The sequence below is a fragment of the Brachyhypopomus gauderio genome, chromosome 8, assembly GCF_052324685.1.
Source record: "Brachyhypopomus gauderio isolate BG-103 chromosome 8, BGAUD_0.2, whole genome shotgun sequence".
NCBI lineage: Eukaryota > Metazoa > Chordata > Actinopteri > Gymnotiformes > Hypopomidae > Brachyhypopomus > Brachyhypopomus gauderio.
The window spans coordinates 17,485,011-17,504,936 of NC_135218.1; the positions used below are offsets into that span (position 1 = coordinate 17,485,011).

A 19,926-nucleotide genomic window follows, 5' to 3' on the forward strand; every position below is an offset into this window, starting at 1 on the left:
TAACAATTTTTAAAAAGCCAAATTATAAATAAAATAATATTTTTATTATTGTGCTAGGTTAAGGTTGGGTTTAAGATTAGATATATAGGGATACAGTCATTTTTCAGTGTAGCATAATTAAGATTTAAGATCTAATTCCATTTTAAGATGTAACATTTAGTTCATTATCTGATTATCACAAGAATAGCATACTGTCCAAGTGTGTGTGTATGTATGATAGAGTGAGATACAGAGAATGAGAGGAAGATTGTGGATTAATGCCAGCCACAACTAAGAGTTTAACAACATTGAAATTTTGCCAGTTTCTGATTATTCACTGTTTTTGTATTTGGTAATAAGTTGCAGGGGACATAACAGCAGAAGTCTTTCCACTGCTTTAAAAGCTGTCAGATTATTTTTTTTTACTCTGCAGTTACAGACTACACCTTACGTGTGTAGGGTCATACCTGAAAATATCTAATAATATATTGACAATATTAAATTATCAAGAGCAATTCTACTAATTATTCTATTCTATTCCATTCTTTCACAGGAAAGTAACTTCCTCTTCAGTAGTATCTAAGCTTGAAATAGCAACCATGAAAAGTGAGTCTCAGTCACACTGCGTCACTGATTCTTTGTGAGAAAAGGAGGGTGTGCTTGACGCTGCAGTTGTAAAGTTAACGTCAGCACTTCCATGAAAAACCTGAATTGTTGGTTGTCTGTGTCGCCATAAGCGCAACCTTCAGTTTAATCGTTAAACATACTTAGAAGAAAGTCAGTTGAACTAAAAGTATCATATATGTATGAAGGAGTGCTCCCCATCTAATGGTAAGTTAATCATTTGTTTATTAGAACTTAGCCTTAAAAATTGTGAATTAAGATATTCTTAAATCAGGAACTTGATAAAAGGAGCCTGGATTCAGAGTTATTGCTGGGATAAAGAGTATCATGATTTACCTCAAACATTGTCACACAGTGACGTCTAATACATTTCATTTATTTATTTGACAGATTTCTAGTTATTATTTATAAAGTGTAGTATTATGACCTCGCCATGTAATGAATTGCTTTAACATTACATAATTGCCTTATTCCATTGAGAGGTGGGGGTATAAGTACAACTATTATTCAATATACAGTTAAGTGAGTTGGATAAACAAGAGAAACAACAACCAAACTTTGTTAAAGCCTTATATCTCCTCTATATAAGTTCATATTTATATAAGGTATATATCTCTTCTATAGTTAGCTATATTTCCCAGATGCCCAGGTGGCTTATAGAATACAGGAAGCACACTGGTATTGTCATTTATTGTTAAGTTCCTTGTCGTGTACTTAAAGTAAACCACCTCATGTAATCAGTGTCATCAATGCAGCTGTCGCGCAGCCTCTCAAACGTGAGTGAGTGAGTTCGTTCCAGGCCTCGGTCGAGGTGCGACAAAGCGATAAAGCAAAGGACAGATCACAGACGTCCTGACTTCTGAACTGTGAATGTAGGGTCCCGCACCTTCTTTTTAGAGTCCTTAAACGGGATTAACGTGGCATGTACCGCAGATGGCAGCATTTCTCGGGAACGAGTAAGCGGCACGCATGCTCCGTTTGCTCCGGTGGATTGACGTCGGCATGGCCCATTAGTGGGCACTAGAGGCCGGAGCTGCAGTCTGCTGTGTACTGAGTGTTACTGGCTAGCAAGCTTGCTTGAACTCGATGGATTGGACCGTGGCGCTTGTTGAAATCCTGCCCAGTGTAAAAATCGTCCATTGGCGTTGTGTGGATTGTGTATCCCGCAAGACCTATTAGGAAAGACAATGCAACTGTACTTCGTCGCATGGAAAGTTAACATTTAACTAAATCCCGGGACTGAAAAAGCTTCCAAGGTAAAACTGCTCGACTCGGTGTTTTATATCACAGTTAGCTGTTGAGCAGCCAGCGGCGTTTCTGCTGTTGTGGTTCCGAGGGTAAATTAGACACCCGTGCCTTGTAGGTTGTGGGTAGTTGTTTTTAAACTTGCCCACGAAGCTCTTTAAACTGGTTGCATAATTTTGCCCGTTCGCGTTAGTTAACCACCATTCACCACAACGTTATATGTGCTGACAGCTTAGTTTAGTTCGGAACAACCCCCGCAGTGTCTCAGTGGTTTGCTAGCAGCTAGGATAACTACCCCATATCTACCCCAGCTGCCCCACTCGTTCCCAGTGTCGTTGCAGGCGTCGTGCGGTTGTAAGGAGGCGCCGCAGGCGAACATTACGGGTCGGGACTGCGCCTCGCTGCACGTCCACGTCTCCGAAGTTATCTGCGTGTAGTAAAGTACACATCTCCAGCACTGTAGATACGTGTAGAGAAGTTTAACTCCAAACAGAGATACTGATGCAAACGAACAACACAAGTTCTTCTGTTGGACTCGAATGATCATGCATACAAAATGTCGGAACCATTCGCCTTTCGGGATGAGGGGGGGTGGGGGATGAAGAGTAGATCTTATGATGATGTCTTCGTAGTTGATCCTTGTTTATACGTCTGACCTTTACCCTACATCCCGCACTACTGGATCTTTTATCCCATTAAGCTCTGATGTGATCACACTGGACCTCCTCCGATCTCCTCAGTGTTCGGCTCGTCCGTTCACCTTCTAGGCTCAAGATCCCTCAAGTTTTCTAGTCTGTGTAGCTTTCGGTGGCCAAAGCAAAAAAAATGTATGTAAGTAGGGTTTGTATTTTGACTGGAAATATTTTTTTGGTTCAGGCTACCAGAGAAACAATAGATGTATATCAGGAGTTGAGTGGCAGATCTTAAAAGTGCGGGTGTATAGTGTGCCACTTTCAGCTGTTGTCTCATGTCTAGACATCATGAAACAATTGGGATTTGAAGGCGAAGAACTTACAACTTCAAAGAAATGTATATTAAGGTTACCGACTCACGAAAGAGCTTGTCTGTACTTGTCCAGTCAAATATTTCTGGCTGCAAACTCCACAGCTGAAGATATCTCAAATGGGAAGTGACCAGTTTGTCTAACAAATCTCTTGTTTATAGATATGTGCCCACTCTTCTCACTTTCTCTTCTCAAGTATCAGCAGTACTTGGTATGAATTATTTGATGCTTTACAACTTCCAGGAAAAGTTGACTGGTTACCAAGGATGCCCAAACATGAAAATGGTATCTTGCTGGTTGGCTAATGTTATTTATTGCAATACATTAAGAAATCCTTGTTTGGAGTGTTCTTTTAGTTTGGTCTTACAGGGCTCAAACAAATCAGTGCTTGGCTCTCCATGACTCTTTGACACTATGTCTCCTTTTTCACAGCTCTACTTCATTGTGTGCGTGTGCACGCGTGCTTTCTCTGCTGACTACCTTGCAGTCTCTCTCTCTCTCGTTCACTTTGTGATAACTTTCCCTCTATCACTCCTGGTAACACATTTTCTTACCATCTCTTTCCATCTGCCATGTTTCGCATTGCAAGAGTGTGTTTTTGCTCTCTGTTCAATTTCTCTTGCATGCCTCATTGCTATGTCAAAATGAAATGTGATGGAAGATTGATTTGTGCCATGTAGCAATCTACTAACCGTTAGGCAGATGAACTTCTCCCTCCAAACCAGTTAGTACACAGGGTGATGCGTGAAATAATCAAGATAAGCAGATACATTTTGTACAATAATTAAATGTACAAAAATCTTTGTCATATGGAGGGTGTTTTTTTTTAAGCGATACCTACACTGAAAAGGTGTATCCCTTGTGTCACCAGATGCTTCATTATGTTTGAAGTCTTTCCTTTTTACAAGCAATGTTTTTAAAAGGATCCATGAGTAATTTTTTGAAAGATAATGTTATGAAATGAAATATTAATGTTATGAAACATCCATTACACTGACACCTAGTGGCCTGGATGCTTAAAGTTTACTGTATTAAATCTATTTTTAAAATGGAATCCATGAGGGGGATGAATAGGAATAACCATAAACATTGTTTCCTACTTTTTGGCGGTATAAATGACCTGCCCCTTTAAACATTTGTTGCACTCCCCAGTATTGGAATCCCTTTTTAGTGAACAACACCCAAACTTTAGACCATTTAAGTTTAGCCATTAAGGTACTAGCTACTACTTTAACGGTAGGTCCTGCTGCCATCAGCGCATGTGTGATGTTAGCTAGCATTGGAAACATGGATATGCAGTAATTCCAGGAAATTCTAAAGATGAGAGTTGCCAATCTATAATATCTTTCAGCTTGTTAGAGACACTGGGAAGAGATGCCAGAATGTCTAAGGGTGAATGAAGCTAAACGGCTAAAAACAAAAAATTTAAAGTAGTTTTGACAACTTGGCCACAAATAGGTTTTGTGATTAGGATGTTAGATATTTTGCTACGGTGTGCTGATTGGTTGATGAATTGATACTGCAGTAGCATCCTACTGATCCAAACCCATTTGCTATAGAAAATATCAGATATACATGTTTCTTTGTTGTTTTTAAGTGTAAAATGCATGTGGAATGGCCCACACGTGTTTGGAGTCTATACTTTTGTTTCTTTAGCTGCAAACGTCTAATGCTGTTAAACACTGGAAGTCAACACAAACCCAAACAATCGTCATAAATACACGGCCAGACATTTTTCAGCCACCTTTATTCACTCTCGGGTCTTAATAAAGGTTTCACAGATTAGTAGATGTGTTTAGGACACAGTATGAATAAAAACATCACATCTATAGATAGCAACCTTGTTGTCATTTGAGCAGGTTGAGAGAAGATTGTGTTGTGTACATGTCACTTGGTGATAAAGGTTATTATCATAACTGTTGACTTCCAGTGTTTGTTAGCAGCTTTTTTTCTAAGAAACTAAATTTGAACTCCAAATATGCCTTACCCAGTCAACTGTTTGGGGTAAGTGCAAAAGTAGTGAACTTGTTTTGTTTTTCATGCCACAGAATGAGATTCTGAAATATGTTGTGATTCAGTCCAATACATACTGATCACACTGGTACTGGTGCCATATTGATTTCAGTACTCTCCATTAGTTGCATCTCACTAAACATGGATGGCGTAAGATTTTATATGTTTTGCAAAGCTCTGCTGGTTACAGTCTTGTTGGCATTCTTGGCTCCACAGTCAATGCCTTGGCTAGTCTCACTTTTTTGACTCTTTTCTTCTGAGGGTATGCTGGGTCTTTCATTAGAAGCGGCTTTATATTCACAGCGCTCCTTCATTTAGTATTCCAGCAGTCTCACTGCCTCCCTCTTAAACAAATGACTGGAGAAGTTATCACTGCTCTCTGGATTCGAGCCCTTTGCAGTCAACTGAGTTTTCTGCTCGAGCCGCCACCTGCGAGGGCGGACCCTTGTACGCGGAGCAAGACCAGACAGAAGACACTGTTGTAGAACACTGGTTGCACAGTAGTGGTGAACCCAGTCAGTCCATAACAAAGAGCGTAGTTGTAAATCAGAGGCCCAATCTCACACAATCGGGGAGCAGGCCATCTGGGCCTCTGTTGGGAAGACGCTTGTAGGAGACCCTGTTCTTATTACGTTCCTTGTGCATGCTAACATTTTGGAGTATGATTAATCCAGCATAGAAACAGAGAGCATTGAACAAGTGGAAGAACCTCTGTCTTTTGAGCAGTGTGGACTGAGATGGAAACTGAGAGTGAAGTTGGAGGTTCATGGAGCTGCAGTCTGCGTCTTCTTCTTTGCCTAGTACAGTTCTGCCCTTCGGTTCAGTGCCATGTCCTGCCACCAGCTGGACTCCTCGTTTCCCTGTGATGATACCAGCCAGTCGTCTTTTGTTCTAACAGGTAACCAGAGCCCGCGTCGCACATGGAGGACACTTGGACCAAAGAGCGATGTCTCCTACTAGGCTTTCTTCACCAGTGATGAGGTTTCTGATCGCATGATTAGTGCATCAGTAGCATATTCAGACAAAACTGGTGCTCAAAAAAACTTTATAAACCAAATAAATCTTGGCATATCTACATTTGGGTAGAGTTTGTAATAATATATTTATACTATTATATATATATATATATATATATTATATATTGGTGAATACTTATAGATGTATAGAAATTGTAAGTAATAATCCAGCAATATTCTGATTTGACTAAAATTAGGCTACTCTTATTGCAGAGGATCTCCAATATGTAAATGAATCATGTGTTCTGTGAGAATCCTGAGCATCGTAGGTGGTATTAATGAGTGTCATTTGGGTGCTGGATTTGACCTGTTATGGCCATGTCTAGACAGGTAGTCAGGACAATGTGTGTGAGAATAATGGTGAACAAACGGACAGGAGGATAAGGCACAATGACCCAAAATCAAAGCTTTAAATGTGTGTGTTGAAGATATGAAAACCTATGACATGTGCAACTAGCATATTGTCTTCAAGAATGGCCAATGGAAAGGCAATTAACAAAACCTGTCCTACAAAATAAAGTAGCTTACCTAAACTAAACCCATGCAAAGAAAGAAAAATGTTTCCTACTCCATTAAACAATAAAGTCAAAGAAGCAGCCTTTCACTACCACGGGTGCTCAATGTGAAAGAACTATACAAGTACATAAAGTAGAGGCCAGTAACCATAAGGGAAGAGTAAGGTCTTGAGCATATAGCGCTCTCAAGTATATTTTTCTGCTCCAATTTCAATTTCCATTCTGCATTCTGGCGCCCCCCCCCCCCCCCCCCCCCCCCCCCCCCCCCCCCACACACACACACACACACACACACACACCCCTTCCCCAAGTGTGGACTCAAGGAACATAGGGACATCTAGAGAGGGACATCTGACATCTAGAGAGCCGGTCAACTACCACATTCTTAGACCCTTTTCGTGTACAATTTTTTTCTGTATGCCAACTTTTAAGGAATGTCTTAGAGGAGTAATTTGTGAGGTGGTCCAATCCCTGGGTGTTTTCGTGTAGGAGAAACAGCATCAGCACCACCACCACTACCACCACTATTGTGCACTTCCGGTTTCAATAGACAGATGAGATTGGGAGTTGCGGGCACTGCTGTGCTGCACAGTAGAGCACTGACAGGATTGGAAGCAGTCTCACACGTTTGTGACACGTCTGAACACACAAAGGGATTCAACGAATGTGGGTCAAACTGATGAAGGCTGATCTTTAACAATGTCTTTACATCGATGTCTCAAGATATTGCCATCTTATTGCTACATCTTGTGTGCAACATAATATAAGAATATTTTGTCCATAGTACCACCATAATTATACAATAAATGCTTCATTCATTTGTTTTTTGTGCTGTTTTTTTTTGTAACATTACCATTTTTGGTAACATTTTTATATACAAGTTTATTTGCAGTTCTAAAATAATTGTTGTCAGACCTGATAAAATCATGTTATACATTTCAAAACCGAAACTCCACTCTGTCTCAGGGTGCAGAGTTACCCTGTAACATGAGCTTAGCATTCTATTGATTAATTTAGCTAAGTGTCAGATTGCTAAAACGTCCTCCCTCACTGATATCCTGTGCAGTTTTTTTTTTTTGGATTTTTTACATACGGTATATACGCAAACTCAGTTTTATGATGTTTTTACTGTTGTTATATCATACTTTGAAAGTCGTGATCCAGGCTTGAGTGTGTGTCCATCTGTGGGATGCTGTGGATTCTGTGGACTGTTTGGACAGCTGAAGTCCCTGTCGGTCGGGGTGAGGAGCGCAGGCAGCCGCTGGGCTCGTGCCTTTCATGTTAGCACTACAGCTGAAAGAAATGCCCCAACACCTGGCATGTTTTTACGGCAACGCCACCCAATCAGGGTTTTCCACGCTGTTCTAGCTTAAGATTGCCATGCTAGTATTCCTCACTGAGCCTTTGATGTCTCTGTGCGTCCTGTGTCAGCAGTGACCTAATTCCTTCCTAAATCCACCATAGAATTTTCAATTTTCACGACTTAAGGAATTAATTAGATATAAATCGTTCTAGACTGAACATTTTAAAGTCTTTGTAACTGTCAGTTAAGCCTTTGTCTTGGATCCAGATGTAGGCCAGAATCCAGATTTTAACATTTTATTCCTTCTGTTGTGACATAAGTGTGCACTTGTATTCGGAGAGGGCGTGTCATGCTCACGGTGTATTAGTAAAAACAACGGTCAACTGTAGCATGTGTTTCCTGTTTTTCTCTGTAGGTCTGGTGCTCGAGAGTCCCTGCAGAGCTCTGATTGGCTAGCTTTAAAGACAGCCGTCGTTTGGCGACATGGCAGTTCATTAGTATTCAGTTGTCGAACAGCCTGGTCTCTTTATTGCAGAGCCTCTGATTGCTCTGCGCAGTCGTGTCCCGGCAGAGCTCAGGAAACACGGAGCAGCAACAGCATCACACAACTTAGCACTGAAGCTCCTGGCCTCCGCCTGGCCAGCGCTCCTATGTGCATGACTGCCTCCACCCCAGCTGTCTGGCCGGGTCTCCACCCCAGCTGCCTGGCCGGGTCTCCACCCCAGCTGCCTGGCCGGGTCTCCACCCCAGCCTCCAGCAGAGGCCAGGGGAAATAAAACACATCCGCTTCTCCCCCTCACTCTCTCCCCATCCTTCTCCGTCCATGAATTGTGGTCTTGCCTCCCCATTTATGCCACTTGCCCTTTGGGTTCATTTTGACTGCAGTAGCTGGCAACCCCTACAAATCACTTCCTGTGTTCTGCTAAGATCCATGAATGTAATAAAATAAACTGCTTTTCCAAGCATGTGTACTTGGAAGATGCTGTTGTTTTGAGAGAGGTAGATGCCACTGTTAGCACTTTTTCACTGGCGTGGTGCCGGTGCTGGTGCAGTTCTGGCTCCGTAATCTTGCGGGTCTGGAACCAACGGACCTGTGACGCAGGCGACTGGAGTCCTGACATCATCTTGTAAAGATATTTAACAACTTATTTAAGTTTTCTGTGATTGTACTGTCTTTGCTAATAGCCACAACTACACACGATCATGTCAGATTATCTTGCACACAATGTTAGTCTCTGATGAGCCGTTTGTGCACAGATGTTGAAGAAGTCGTTTCTGAATGGTTAGGTATGCCTTCAAGGAAATAAGCAAAATTTTGTGTGTTCCTCCATGTGGTTTATGTTCAATTCTGTGTTCAGTTCCTGGACAATAGGACGTCTATATTCACACTCGTAATCATTGGTTTCTCAAACGTAGAAACACGGGTCCACTCTTAAAGATTGGCTAGTTTGCAGCAACCGGCACCAGTACTTTGTTGGTGGAAACCTTAGTTGTTGCTGATTTTGTAAGCAGTAAAGTGCTTAAAGTGAAGTGCTATCACATGGATACAAGGTAAAAACAATTGTTAGGGCAAAGGTGATAATTCATTACACAGTCCGCAGCCGTCTGTCAGGCCTTTCTCACCCGTTGGGCCTCCCCGTGGGAAACCAAGAAGTACAGGCCACAGGAAGTGTTCCACTTCTCAGCAGCCTCTGGGTTCCACATGACCGAGAGTGTTTGGTGTCCTTGTCTGTCCGTAGTGTGGACCTTCGCGTTGTGGCTAACGATCCTGTGTTGTATTGTATTCCTAACTGAGTCTCAGTTAAGATTCCGAGAAGTGCAGTGCAAGGCAGTCTCCTTTATGTAGTGAGTACAGGAAGAGGAAATTTATCATTTTTCATTGCAGTTTCAGTTGCCTCCTCACCAGCATTTTGAGGCTGCAGGAAGCTCGAGTTGCGTTTGAATGCCTCGTGCGTACTGCAGTTTAACGTGTACACCGCATGCATGTATTTACTTTAATTTACATTTCATTTTACTTTAGTGCCCAACTCCTAGCGCCCCAATATTTGCTGTGAATGCCTGTGTAGGTAATCACGCTAATGCATTATAGAGCGGCGTGTGCGTGTGTTGCTGTGTGTTGCTGTGTGACTGAAAAATGTGGTTTTGCTGTCTACCAACTCACTGATCCAAAACCTGGCACACAACTGGACTTCTGCCTTCACTTCTGTATTTAGAAACTTCTGATAATAGAAACTGGCCATGACTTGAATAAGTCAACATCTCCAGGTTTACTGAATTGCTGTCCATATGTTGAGCGCATATCATCTTTGTTGTCCCTGATTCACAACAGACATAAATTCAGGAAACATTATATATATAATCTGTTTTTATGTTTTTTAGGCACTCCAAGAGCATCAATGCTCTTTGTTTTAGTTTTTTGAGGAGTCATGGTGAGAGGCGTTGGTTTGGGTCTGTCCGTGACTGCCCGTTGGGTCTGGGTGTGCAGCCTGTAAACATTAAACCTGTGCGTTGGAGTGGGATGTCTAGTTTTAGTTTAGCTGGACTGTGAGTCTGAGTGAACTGTGAGTGGCCATGATCAGCCTTGTTTTCTTTTGCTCTGTCTTGGTCGTAATTCTTGTTTTGCTTCTCTTCTCCTTTGAGCTGAACTTTGTTCGGTTTAACTTCCTTTCTGTCACCCATCGTCACTTCTCTCTCTCACTCTCATTTCATCGGTAACTTTCAGGAAGAGCTAATTCCCGGTCGTAAAGACCAGTCGTTTTTCTAGGGATTTGCACGGGGAATACCGTAATTTTCTTTGTCTTAGCATATAAAAACCACAAAAGCCGGCGTGTGATATGTTGTGGCCTCCGTCAGAAAGTCCGGAAATGTGAGTCAGCTTGCGCAGGGATTCGCAGAAATGCTTCATGCAAATGAGCAGGTTACCGCGACCGCTTGCGTTGGGCTTCCTGACATGGCGCGCCAGTCACTGCTGCCGTCACACGGGGCTTCTTCACGCAGGTGAATTCCAGCGTCAGTGAGCCTTCAGCCGTCACGCAGCAGGGCGGCAGGCGCACCTGTGTCTTTCAGGATGGCTGCGGACAGCCTTCGAGCACTTTGACCCCAGGAGGAACTGTGACAAGCGGATGACTCTTGAACGCCTGTGGAGCAGTGAACGAATTCCCTTCAAAGATAGGGAGATGTTCTGTGGGCTTCGTTGCCAAAATCCAGACTGTACATTTGTAGCCGAGATCAGTTTACAGGAAAGCGAATTGTTGTTTGTTTATTTTTTTCTTAAATATTGTTTTTTTTTTCGTTTACAACTGTTGGTGGGATTAGTTTTTGAGATTGCTCTACCAAAGGACGTATCTTTTTTCAGGTAAGTCGTTATTTTTGGGACAATACAACACACATTTTCTTCTGAAAACGGTGTCCACGTGTGCGTTGTCATATACCATTTTGGATAATTAGATATGTTATTAGACTTCTTGAATGACACATCAAAAGACCACCAGATGTTTTGTTGATGGAGGTGTTTCTGCAGTGTGTCAGCAGTGGAAGTTTCTAGAGTCTGTGAAGAGTTCTTGTCTTCTCGTACATTGACTGTATGCTCGCTGTTCTTCAGAGATGCTGATGTCTGCGCACACGGGCCTGAACAGCCTTCTTTTCATGTCTGTTTCCCAGCTGTGCTGTAGTTCCTGTTGACTTAGGGGAGCCTGATTTTCTTATGAATCCCTTATTCAGCAAAATCTAGAAGTGTTCGTAGAGCAGAAACGCACTGCAGAACACCGTGTCATCGGTTTCTCATCATGTCTTCTGTCTTGTGAGGAGTAGTTGAAAGTGTGTAGTATGTAACCTGATTAATCATATAGAACAGTAAGCGCTACACTCTTGATCAAACGACTTCACTCATGACTGCATGTAGGGCCCTTTGAGCCCTGCAGTTGTTGGGTTCACACACCTGAAGAAAGGGAGAGTGGGGTCCGTTGGAGTGCTGAAGTGAAGTAATCATTTGCAGACCAAGGGCACTTCCTCTTCAACGATCGGCTGTATCCTGCCTCGTGACAGTGCTTGTGTGTACTCTCTCGGATTAGGATTTAAATGAGTGGCACTTTCAGCCGGGGTTTCACATCCAGCTGTAGATGGCAGAGCAGGGTGGGTTTGTGTGGGTGGGGGACAAACATCTCCCAGAGTGGTTAGTCTATAGTCTCTTACAGACTTCCCGTAATGTATGAAACCATCTCTTTGAGCCACAGTAATATTGTCAGGTTTGCTTTCCGCTGTGTGGACGAAAGACTCCTTTGGTATCTCATTACCTCTTCATTATTCACGTGATAAAGACCTGTTCACGTGAAGCCTGTGACTCACGCCGCCTCTGAACGCCGCTCATAAGGCGTTGGGTGGTTGCGGCCGCGGCTCAGGGGGGTAAAATGACATACTGGAATGGGTTCTCTGATTTGTACGTCTTTGACTGAATTCACAGCGATATCTGAAGACATAGACCATATGATCAACCTAATGTGGATATGAACCATCTCTCTGATGGCTGAACTTAAAAAACACTGCGAGTAACCTTTATTAAAGTGACTGACCCAAGCAGAGCTCTTTTTGACTTTACAGCCGATCCCAGTGAGCTTACTACATACGAATAATGTGAAGTCGCAGTGCCTCGCTTGCTTAAATTGCCTCTTGGAGCTGATCGTCTCATCCCTCCCCTAGGTGGCGACAGAGAAAGTAGCGGGTAAGCTGAGTTCAACTCTTTCATGGGTGAAGAACTCGGTGTCGCACACGGTCAGTCAGATGGCTAGCCAGGTGGCCACGCCCTCTTCGCTGCACACCACCGTGGGCTCGTCCACCGTCTCGCTGACCTCACCTGGCCTTTCGCCCTCGACGCCGTCGTCTGCCCAGCTGAGTCCAGATGACGTGGAGCTGCTCGCCAAGCTCGAGGAGCAGAACAGGTGAGACACGCCTCCTTCGCTCTCTTACTGGACCTCTTACTGGTCATTTAGACAGGTGAGGGGTTGAGTAACTTTCATCACATGGTTAAATGTGACTGTCTGCCTTTGGTCATTGGTGAGTTCAGTTTATTGCAGTTCATAATCGTTCCTTTAACAGGATATGGCACTTGTGATGCCACCATTACTGTCATAAACATGCACATGGGCAGTAAGAGTGGTGATGTGTGTGTGTGTGTGTGTGTGTGCGCGCGCCCATGTTGGAAATGTGCTGTTTCTGTACGTCCATTAGCATGGTCTAAATTTGGAGTGTGTTGTGCTAGGTGTTGAGCGTTGATGATAAGCGCAGTGACATGGTGTCAGCAGACTGGAGACTGTGGAGAGATGGGTTGCTGTTCTCAGGATGGAGAGCACAGACCTCATCGATGTTTCTAACATTGCATTATGGGAAAATGCACAGGCTCACAGAAGCATTTGTTTACTTCTCTTCGGATTGCTGTTTTTTGAGTGTTTTGGCGTGGAAATGGACATGGTGGAGTTGAGAGATCATATGTGTGGTGTATGCAGTTAGAGAAAATGCATCTGCAAAGGGAGACTGTGTGTGAAACCCACAGTATGTGGGTGTGTATGGGCGTCTGTGCAAGTGACCTTTCAAGGAACCAGGACGTGTGACAGGGCTGGCTAGCTGAAGGATGTGTAATGTTGGCTGTGTGTGGGAGTGAGTGTGTAGGGGCTGTCAGAAACATAATTCATTATTTTGAACATTCAAAGGTAGGAAAATGTAAACGGAGCCGAGCTGCAAAAATGCAGGACACCTGGACACAATACAGGACACCTGGACGTAAGACACGACACGTGTCTTGTATTGTAGTTTAACCAGGCACACAAGCCGTGCTGGTACTTTAGTAGCTATTTGAATAGATGTTATCGCGCTGAGTTGTGGCTCTGTTGCACTCACTTTCATTCATTCCATTGCTGTCCCTTTTCCCATAATGCAGTGTTAATGTAGAATAGTGTGTTTTGGCTTTAGGACAATCTTCTGGAACGTAGCTCTCCTCTAATGGGACTGTTCTTGTGATGAGAACACGGAGACAGGAAGCATTTCATTGGTGTGCTGCTAAGGTGTCGTGCCCTTTGACCTCTCGGGCTGCTCATGGCCACCAATGACCTGACACCTGCTGTTCTTCCGTCTCTAACTTGGCCTGTTCCCATCAAAACATCAGAATTCTACACGCATCAGAGCACGTCAACACCTTTGTTAAAAATGCATTGCTAAAAATTCCTGAATCCAGTCATCAAACAACCAGAGTCCCTGATCAGAGGTAGGCCGTAACGTCCAGGGTTGTGTGGTGTTGTGGTCAGGATCCGTAGAGGTGGTGTGGGGGTGTCCGGCATGAGTCACCCAGGCGTGGGCTTTCCCTCGACATCTTTGAACCTGGCTGTTGGTCACAGCTGTGATTGCTTAGCAACATGCAAACAAGTTGATGAAGTGGAAGTCTGCCTTCCACATCCGATGTCTGGACCATGTGAACAAATGAGCCTCGCGGGGCGCAAACTACTGGCACACGTCATGTGCTGCCCCAGTGCTTGGGGTGTGGGGGCGGGGTGCTTATAGGATGTAGTATGTGATGCCTTGTTATCATTGGACATGCAGACATTCTGTAGGCATTTGTACTTGAACATTAGACCTAGTCATTCATATGTCTGCTTTTATTATGCAGGCAGGATTGTGATGTATTTAAGAGAGGTATGTAGTGTTCATCTCCGTTTTGGCCAGAGAGATCTGATCTGATCTGAGGAGAACCAGAGAGATCTGGGTAGATCTGAGAAGTACTGACTGCTTGGATTTTTTGAGTGCAGATACTGCACAAGCACACACACACAACCACACACATGGCATTTTGCTCTTTTGGGACACAGGTTGAAGGTCTTTTCACTTTGTTGATAACAGAGTGTGTGTGTGTGCGTATGCGTGTGTAAGAGAGTGTGTTTGAGAGTATATCAGTCTCCACCTCTGTACCCTATCTCCACCTCTGTCTACCCCCTCTCACTCACATAAACACGCTGTGTGATGAATTAGCTGGCTCTCTGTCCACATCGTACTCACTCGGCACCGAATGTGGAATAAAGACGGCAGCATGAACTTCACCTGGTGAGAACCTTCACAGCTTCACAGCAGTTTAACGTAGCCTAGAACCTCCGCCTCTTAGCAACACGGCTGAGGTGAGGGATCAGCCGTGACGCTAGCTGCTAGCATGAGCAATGCTAAACAGCCTATAGTGTTCCTCAGACATGTAGGTTTGTGTATTGTTTGTGCTTCCGTTCTCCTGACAGTCAGATAGAAGTCATGCGAGTTGGGATAATGGATGTCTGTTTGTTTGCGTCTAGATATTTAGAGTCTGAAGCTCCTCAGGGCCCTGCATGAGTCCTGCGTGAAAACCCCAGTTGCACCAGTTATGTTTAACCAGTGGTGAATCATTTGCAAAGAGGCAGCTGTAATTGCAGGAGGAACCAGGTCACGTTTAACACAACTTGGATGCGCTGTAATACACATGCTCATTTGTTAAGGTATAACAAAGCAGAGGTGTTAGACTAACGAGTACAGAGGCGTCTCCTGACGGCCCCGCGGCCCTGCGGAGGGGAACGGGTGCTGGACTTCTCCTTCGCTGTGGGGAGATGGAACACCACGAGGGGCAAGGGGAACAGAGCTGAGCTTTATACACTCCTGGCATTTCACAAACCAATCCTGTGGAGAACCCAGTGACCATGAAAATAAAATAGTGAGTAATAATTAGATTTATCAACATAGCCACTTGTATCAAGACCCTATATCCTAAGGACAATAATAAATAACATTTTTATTGCAAAAAAAAAAAAAAGCTACAGAAGAATGGTAATATTTTAAGAGCTATGGCGTCATTAGCTTGATTTATGTTGGTGTCTCACGCAGCAGTCCTCAGAGAACCCTTCAGACAGTTCACATTTTGGCCTAGTCCAGCACTAGCCCGAGTGTACCAGCCTCTTGATGGAGCACAAATGTTCACTGACCAGAGAGCACACGAGAACCGGCAGGTCTGAAGAGAGGAAATGAATCATCTTTACACGACAGTCTCAGATTGCACAGAAGGCTGGTTTCTTTATTGAAGTTCTAATACTTATTACAGCAGGGCTTAAGCATGAACATATGCAGTGTTCAGCGTTTCCAAGGTTGGAAATAACCCAAACATTTTGGTGTGGTAGTATTGTATGACTTTTAGCAGAATAGCGACATTGATCTCTCTGAAATGAAGTATTAGATTAAAAGTGAATATTTTTAAATGAAAATATTGAGTGGTTTAATTTTTATTAACTAGGTTATTCAATAATTTGAACTTTTATTTAATTTTATTTTGGAAGCCCTTTCAGTCAGTATGGGGTCCATTACTCCTCAGAGGATAAGCTAGACACCACATGATGTTGCTACTGACTTTTATTTGTCTTTAATGATGTGCTCCTCAGGACTCATATTTATGGTCTTGGCCAGTTTAAATTCATGAATTTTTATTTTAGTTGTTTTTTTTTTTTGTGCCAATGGAGCACACAGCTTTTGAAAATGTTTAGTTGTTCGTTCATATTCACTTTAGCAAATGGATCAGCAGCTTTGGTCCTTTTGATTTGCTTTTCTCAGTAGGGCTTTTGGTCATTAAGGTTCAAGCCATGAAACTGCTTTAGATGGATAAACGACATGGATACAACAGTAGTATCTGGAGTAAGATGGGTGGACAGTTTTGTTCTTTGCATTTGATTTTTGAGTCTTTACCTTCCTCTCAACCTCAAGTAATTTTTCACTTGAACATATTGTAGATAGGATTATGAATTTAGGATATGTTCAGTTAATAAGATCAAAAACTTTTGGCAGCTCTACACAGTATTTCTTCAGTGTTATTAGAGCTTTCCTCTGTTAAGCTATTTGAAATCTGGAAGATTTCAGCCGGCTTAACAGTTGAAGTCTTTGCCATACCTCAGGCCACCATGATCCCAGGGAGTATACCCTGGAAGTGGTAACAAGCATTCAGCATTCACGCTGTGGTAACACCTCCTTTGACCCAATTACACCCCTCCTGCCCGTGTGTTGCCCAAATGTAGCTGTAATTGGACCCTCCTACAAAGTGAAGAGTCGTGATGTCACCTGCTGTGACTCGAGAGGCCTGGCTTTTGTGCTTTTTTCCAAGATCAGGTTTCCATGGGTGTGCGTGAGTGTGGTAGGTAGGGGTGTGTGCAGTGTGTGCATGCATGCCTGTGTGTGTGTGTGTGTGTGTGTGTGTGTGTGTGTGTGTGTGTGTGTGTGTGCGTGTGCTTGTGTGCATGCACGGTGTGTGTTTGCAATTGTACACAGTGTGTGCACACATGCATGTGCATACATAAGCAGTGTGTGCATGCATAAGCAGTGTGTGCATGCATAAGCAGTGTGTGCATGCATAACGCAGTGTGTGTGGGTGGGTGGGTGTGTGCTAACCCTGTCGGATGATCCTGGGTCAGTCTCCCTCCCCGACTGGGTGTCCTATGTAGCCTGTATCCAGTGGTGACATTTTGCCTTCTAATGAATGATCTACATACATGTTTGCTGTGAGTTTAATCTTCAGTTCCAACTGGGTTTGTATACAGATGTTTTTTTTTTTTGTGGCCTACTTCCATCCCCCCATCTTTGGAGGACAACTTTGTTTTTATGTACAGATCAAATTATAACAATTCTGTATAATAGAGTGCAGTAGTGATAACAATAATTGGGGTTAGGTGGACCGTAAAAAGACAGAATATAGAAAAGAGGGGGAGAGAAAATACAAAGGGAAAAGACAGAAGGGCAGGAGGAAAAAAAAAAACCCCCAGCTCAAATGACCACTGCAAAGAAGAGCAGAAAGTGTACCCAAGACATATAGCACAAATGACTGGGATGTATGTGTATGTGAGTGTGTGTTTATGTAAGTGCAACATAGGATAAACCAGCAAGGGTAGAAAGTTGCGGCAGCATTCCCCCAGAGGCAGGCAGAGAAAGACCCGGGAATCCCACCCGCCCGCGGCCCCTTTTTTTTTGTGGGTGTTTTTAATATTTCGTAAACACCTTTAATGTAATGTGTCCTGTATTCGGTGCATTGCCTGCTTAAGGTGATTGGACTTGGATCTTTTGCCTGCAGTTCTGGTTGTTTGTAAGCCAGATCACTTCTATGATGTCAGGCGGCTCCTCTGGAGCGTGGGCCTGGAATAGCCCAGATACCAGTACTCTGATGAAACGCTCTTTGATGTGTAATGAGCTGAAATATTATGCTGAGGGTTGTAAGGGACAGTCCGTTACATAAGTTAATGTTCCTTAAGGGCCCCTTGGAGAGCGAGAGTAGAAGATTCATCTTGGGATACACAAGAATGTACCAGCAGACTCAGTAATGTGACTAGTTAAGACTGCAGCAGACTTGGTCATGCACCCAGCTGTGTGTGCTGCACTCTCAAATGCAGATTCTCATATGCAAGTGTTCAATGTCTATTGTAGGCAGGACCACATTATTTGTGTTTGTAAAAATCTATAATACCTCTCAACTTTCTAAAGAAAGAATGTAAATTCTGATGAACCTAAGGGTTTGGATTAGAAACAAGTTAATTCAAAGAGACTTTAAAATAGGGGGTCATGATTGTGGAAAGGCAGGCAAAATCACCTCTAATGTTTGCTCATGTGTGAAGCCAGTAGCTAAATATGCCACAAACACATTTAGCCAAAGGAAGGAAGTATAGATTTTTTCACGCCCTCTGTTTTCTTTTTCTGCTAAAACGTGTCTGCTCAAGGAACAAGGAACTTCCAATGCTCAGTCCTTGTAATCATGTGAATCATTTCATTAATAAAAAGAACTGCAAATGGATGCATGCTCAGTTTTCTTTTTAACACACACTCTTTTAAAGAAAGGCGTAACGCTCTTCTTCCTCTTCTTCCTCCTCCGTTGCCATGGAGGCTGCTGGAGACGGACAGCAAGTCTCTGCGATCGGTGAATGGCTCCCGGCGGAACAGCGGCTCGTCCCTGGTGTCCAGCTCCTCCGCCTCGTCCAACCTGTCCCACCTGGAGGAGGACTCCTGGATCCTGTGGGGCCGCATCGTCAACGAGTGGGACGAGGTGCGCAAGAAGAAGGAGAAGCAGCTGAAGGTAACTGAGCGGGTGGCCTGCTGGGGCCTCACGGGACCTGCTGGGGCCTCACGGGACCTGCTGGGGCATCACGGGACCTGCTGGGGCCTCACGGGACCTAGGGGACCATTTTGGATGGCGGAAATGGTGCTTGCAGCTGCTTTGGCTACCTTCAGAAAGGAGCGTAGCAATAATCGTTTATGTAAATTAGTTTATTAGATATTGTGATAATATATGTAATATATGTAATTTTATCACTAGGAAAGGGCAGAGAGGTACCTCCGTGTTAATGCCTCTAAGCTTGTGTTCTGCTGGTGACTTAGCACCCTGTCCAGACAACTAGGACTAGGGGACATAGGGGTCTTAGCTTGAGAGAAAGTGTTCATCAAGGCTCCACTGTGGGGCGCCACTCACCCTGCGCTGTGGGGTGATGGTTGTCTGAATGTGGGGGTTGGTGGAACACAGTCAGGTTGGCAAGAGTTCAGGTTTGCACTAACCGGGTAGGTTAGTGCAAGGGCTGGATCGCTGTTTCACACTGATGATGTACATCGTGGTAGCGAGAGACACTGTCCCAGTGCTCAAGGGTTCTTCTTTCATCGTCTTAATGCCTCTTGTGTTGTGCTGGTCGTCATAGCACCGTCTGTCCAGACAACTAGCAACAGGGGGAGTGGTTTAGCCTGAGAGGCATGTGCTTAATGACAGGTCAGGTTAACGACGGATCGGAGTTATGACCGACTTTCTTTTTATTTCGTGTAGTGCGCGGAGGAGCAGTTGCAGCCCAGCGGAGTGTTGTGGAGTGTTGTGTATGATGAGCTGGGCTGAGGCAGCTGGCAGTGTAGCCTCCGCCGCAGCCCATCTCAACAACGCAATCGCTCTTTCTCATGCTGTAAGCACGCACTAGAACTTTGTTAGTTTTTTTCTATATTTACGATCAAAGCGTATCTAAATCTAGGGTCACGCTTAATGACGAAAACTGCTTCACAACGGACTTTTCAGTCTCTAACCCCGTCGTTAAGCGGGGACTCACTGTAATTACATTTTAGGATTTGAAGTCCAGTTAATGTGTTCGACTTCATTCCTGCCGACTACAGTGTCTTGTGCAGATGCTGAACGTGCACTTCTGAGTGTTGTGTGTACTCTGATGGAGTGTGTCT

The 19,926-nt window shown here is 43.8% G+C and overlaps 1 protein-coding gene across 5 annotated transcripts in view; it reads left to right on the forward strand.

Moving 5' to 3' along the window:
• Positions 1-679: 679 nt before the first annotated feature.
• Positions 680-19,926, forward strand: part of evi5b (ecotropic viral integration site 5b) — a 46,841-nt gene continuing 27,594 nt past the window's right edge. For 3 of the 5 annotated variants that reach the window (XM_077015079.1, XM_077015076.1, XM_077015080.1), the window contains exons 1-3: positions 680-810; positions 12,394-12,632; positions 18,604-18,793. In XM_077015079.1, the coding sequence (XP_076871194.1) occupies positions 808-810; positions 12,394-12,632; positions 18,604-18,793 (432 nt within the window). In that variant the 5' untranslated portion in view covers positions 680-807. Of the gene's footprint in view, positions 811-1,426; positions 1,860-10,100; positions 11,054-12,393; positions 12,633-18,603; positions 18,794-19,926 lie in introns of those variants that run through there. The other 2 variants (XM_077015077.1, XM_077015078.1) reach the window with 2 other exon arrangements.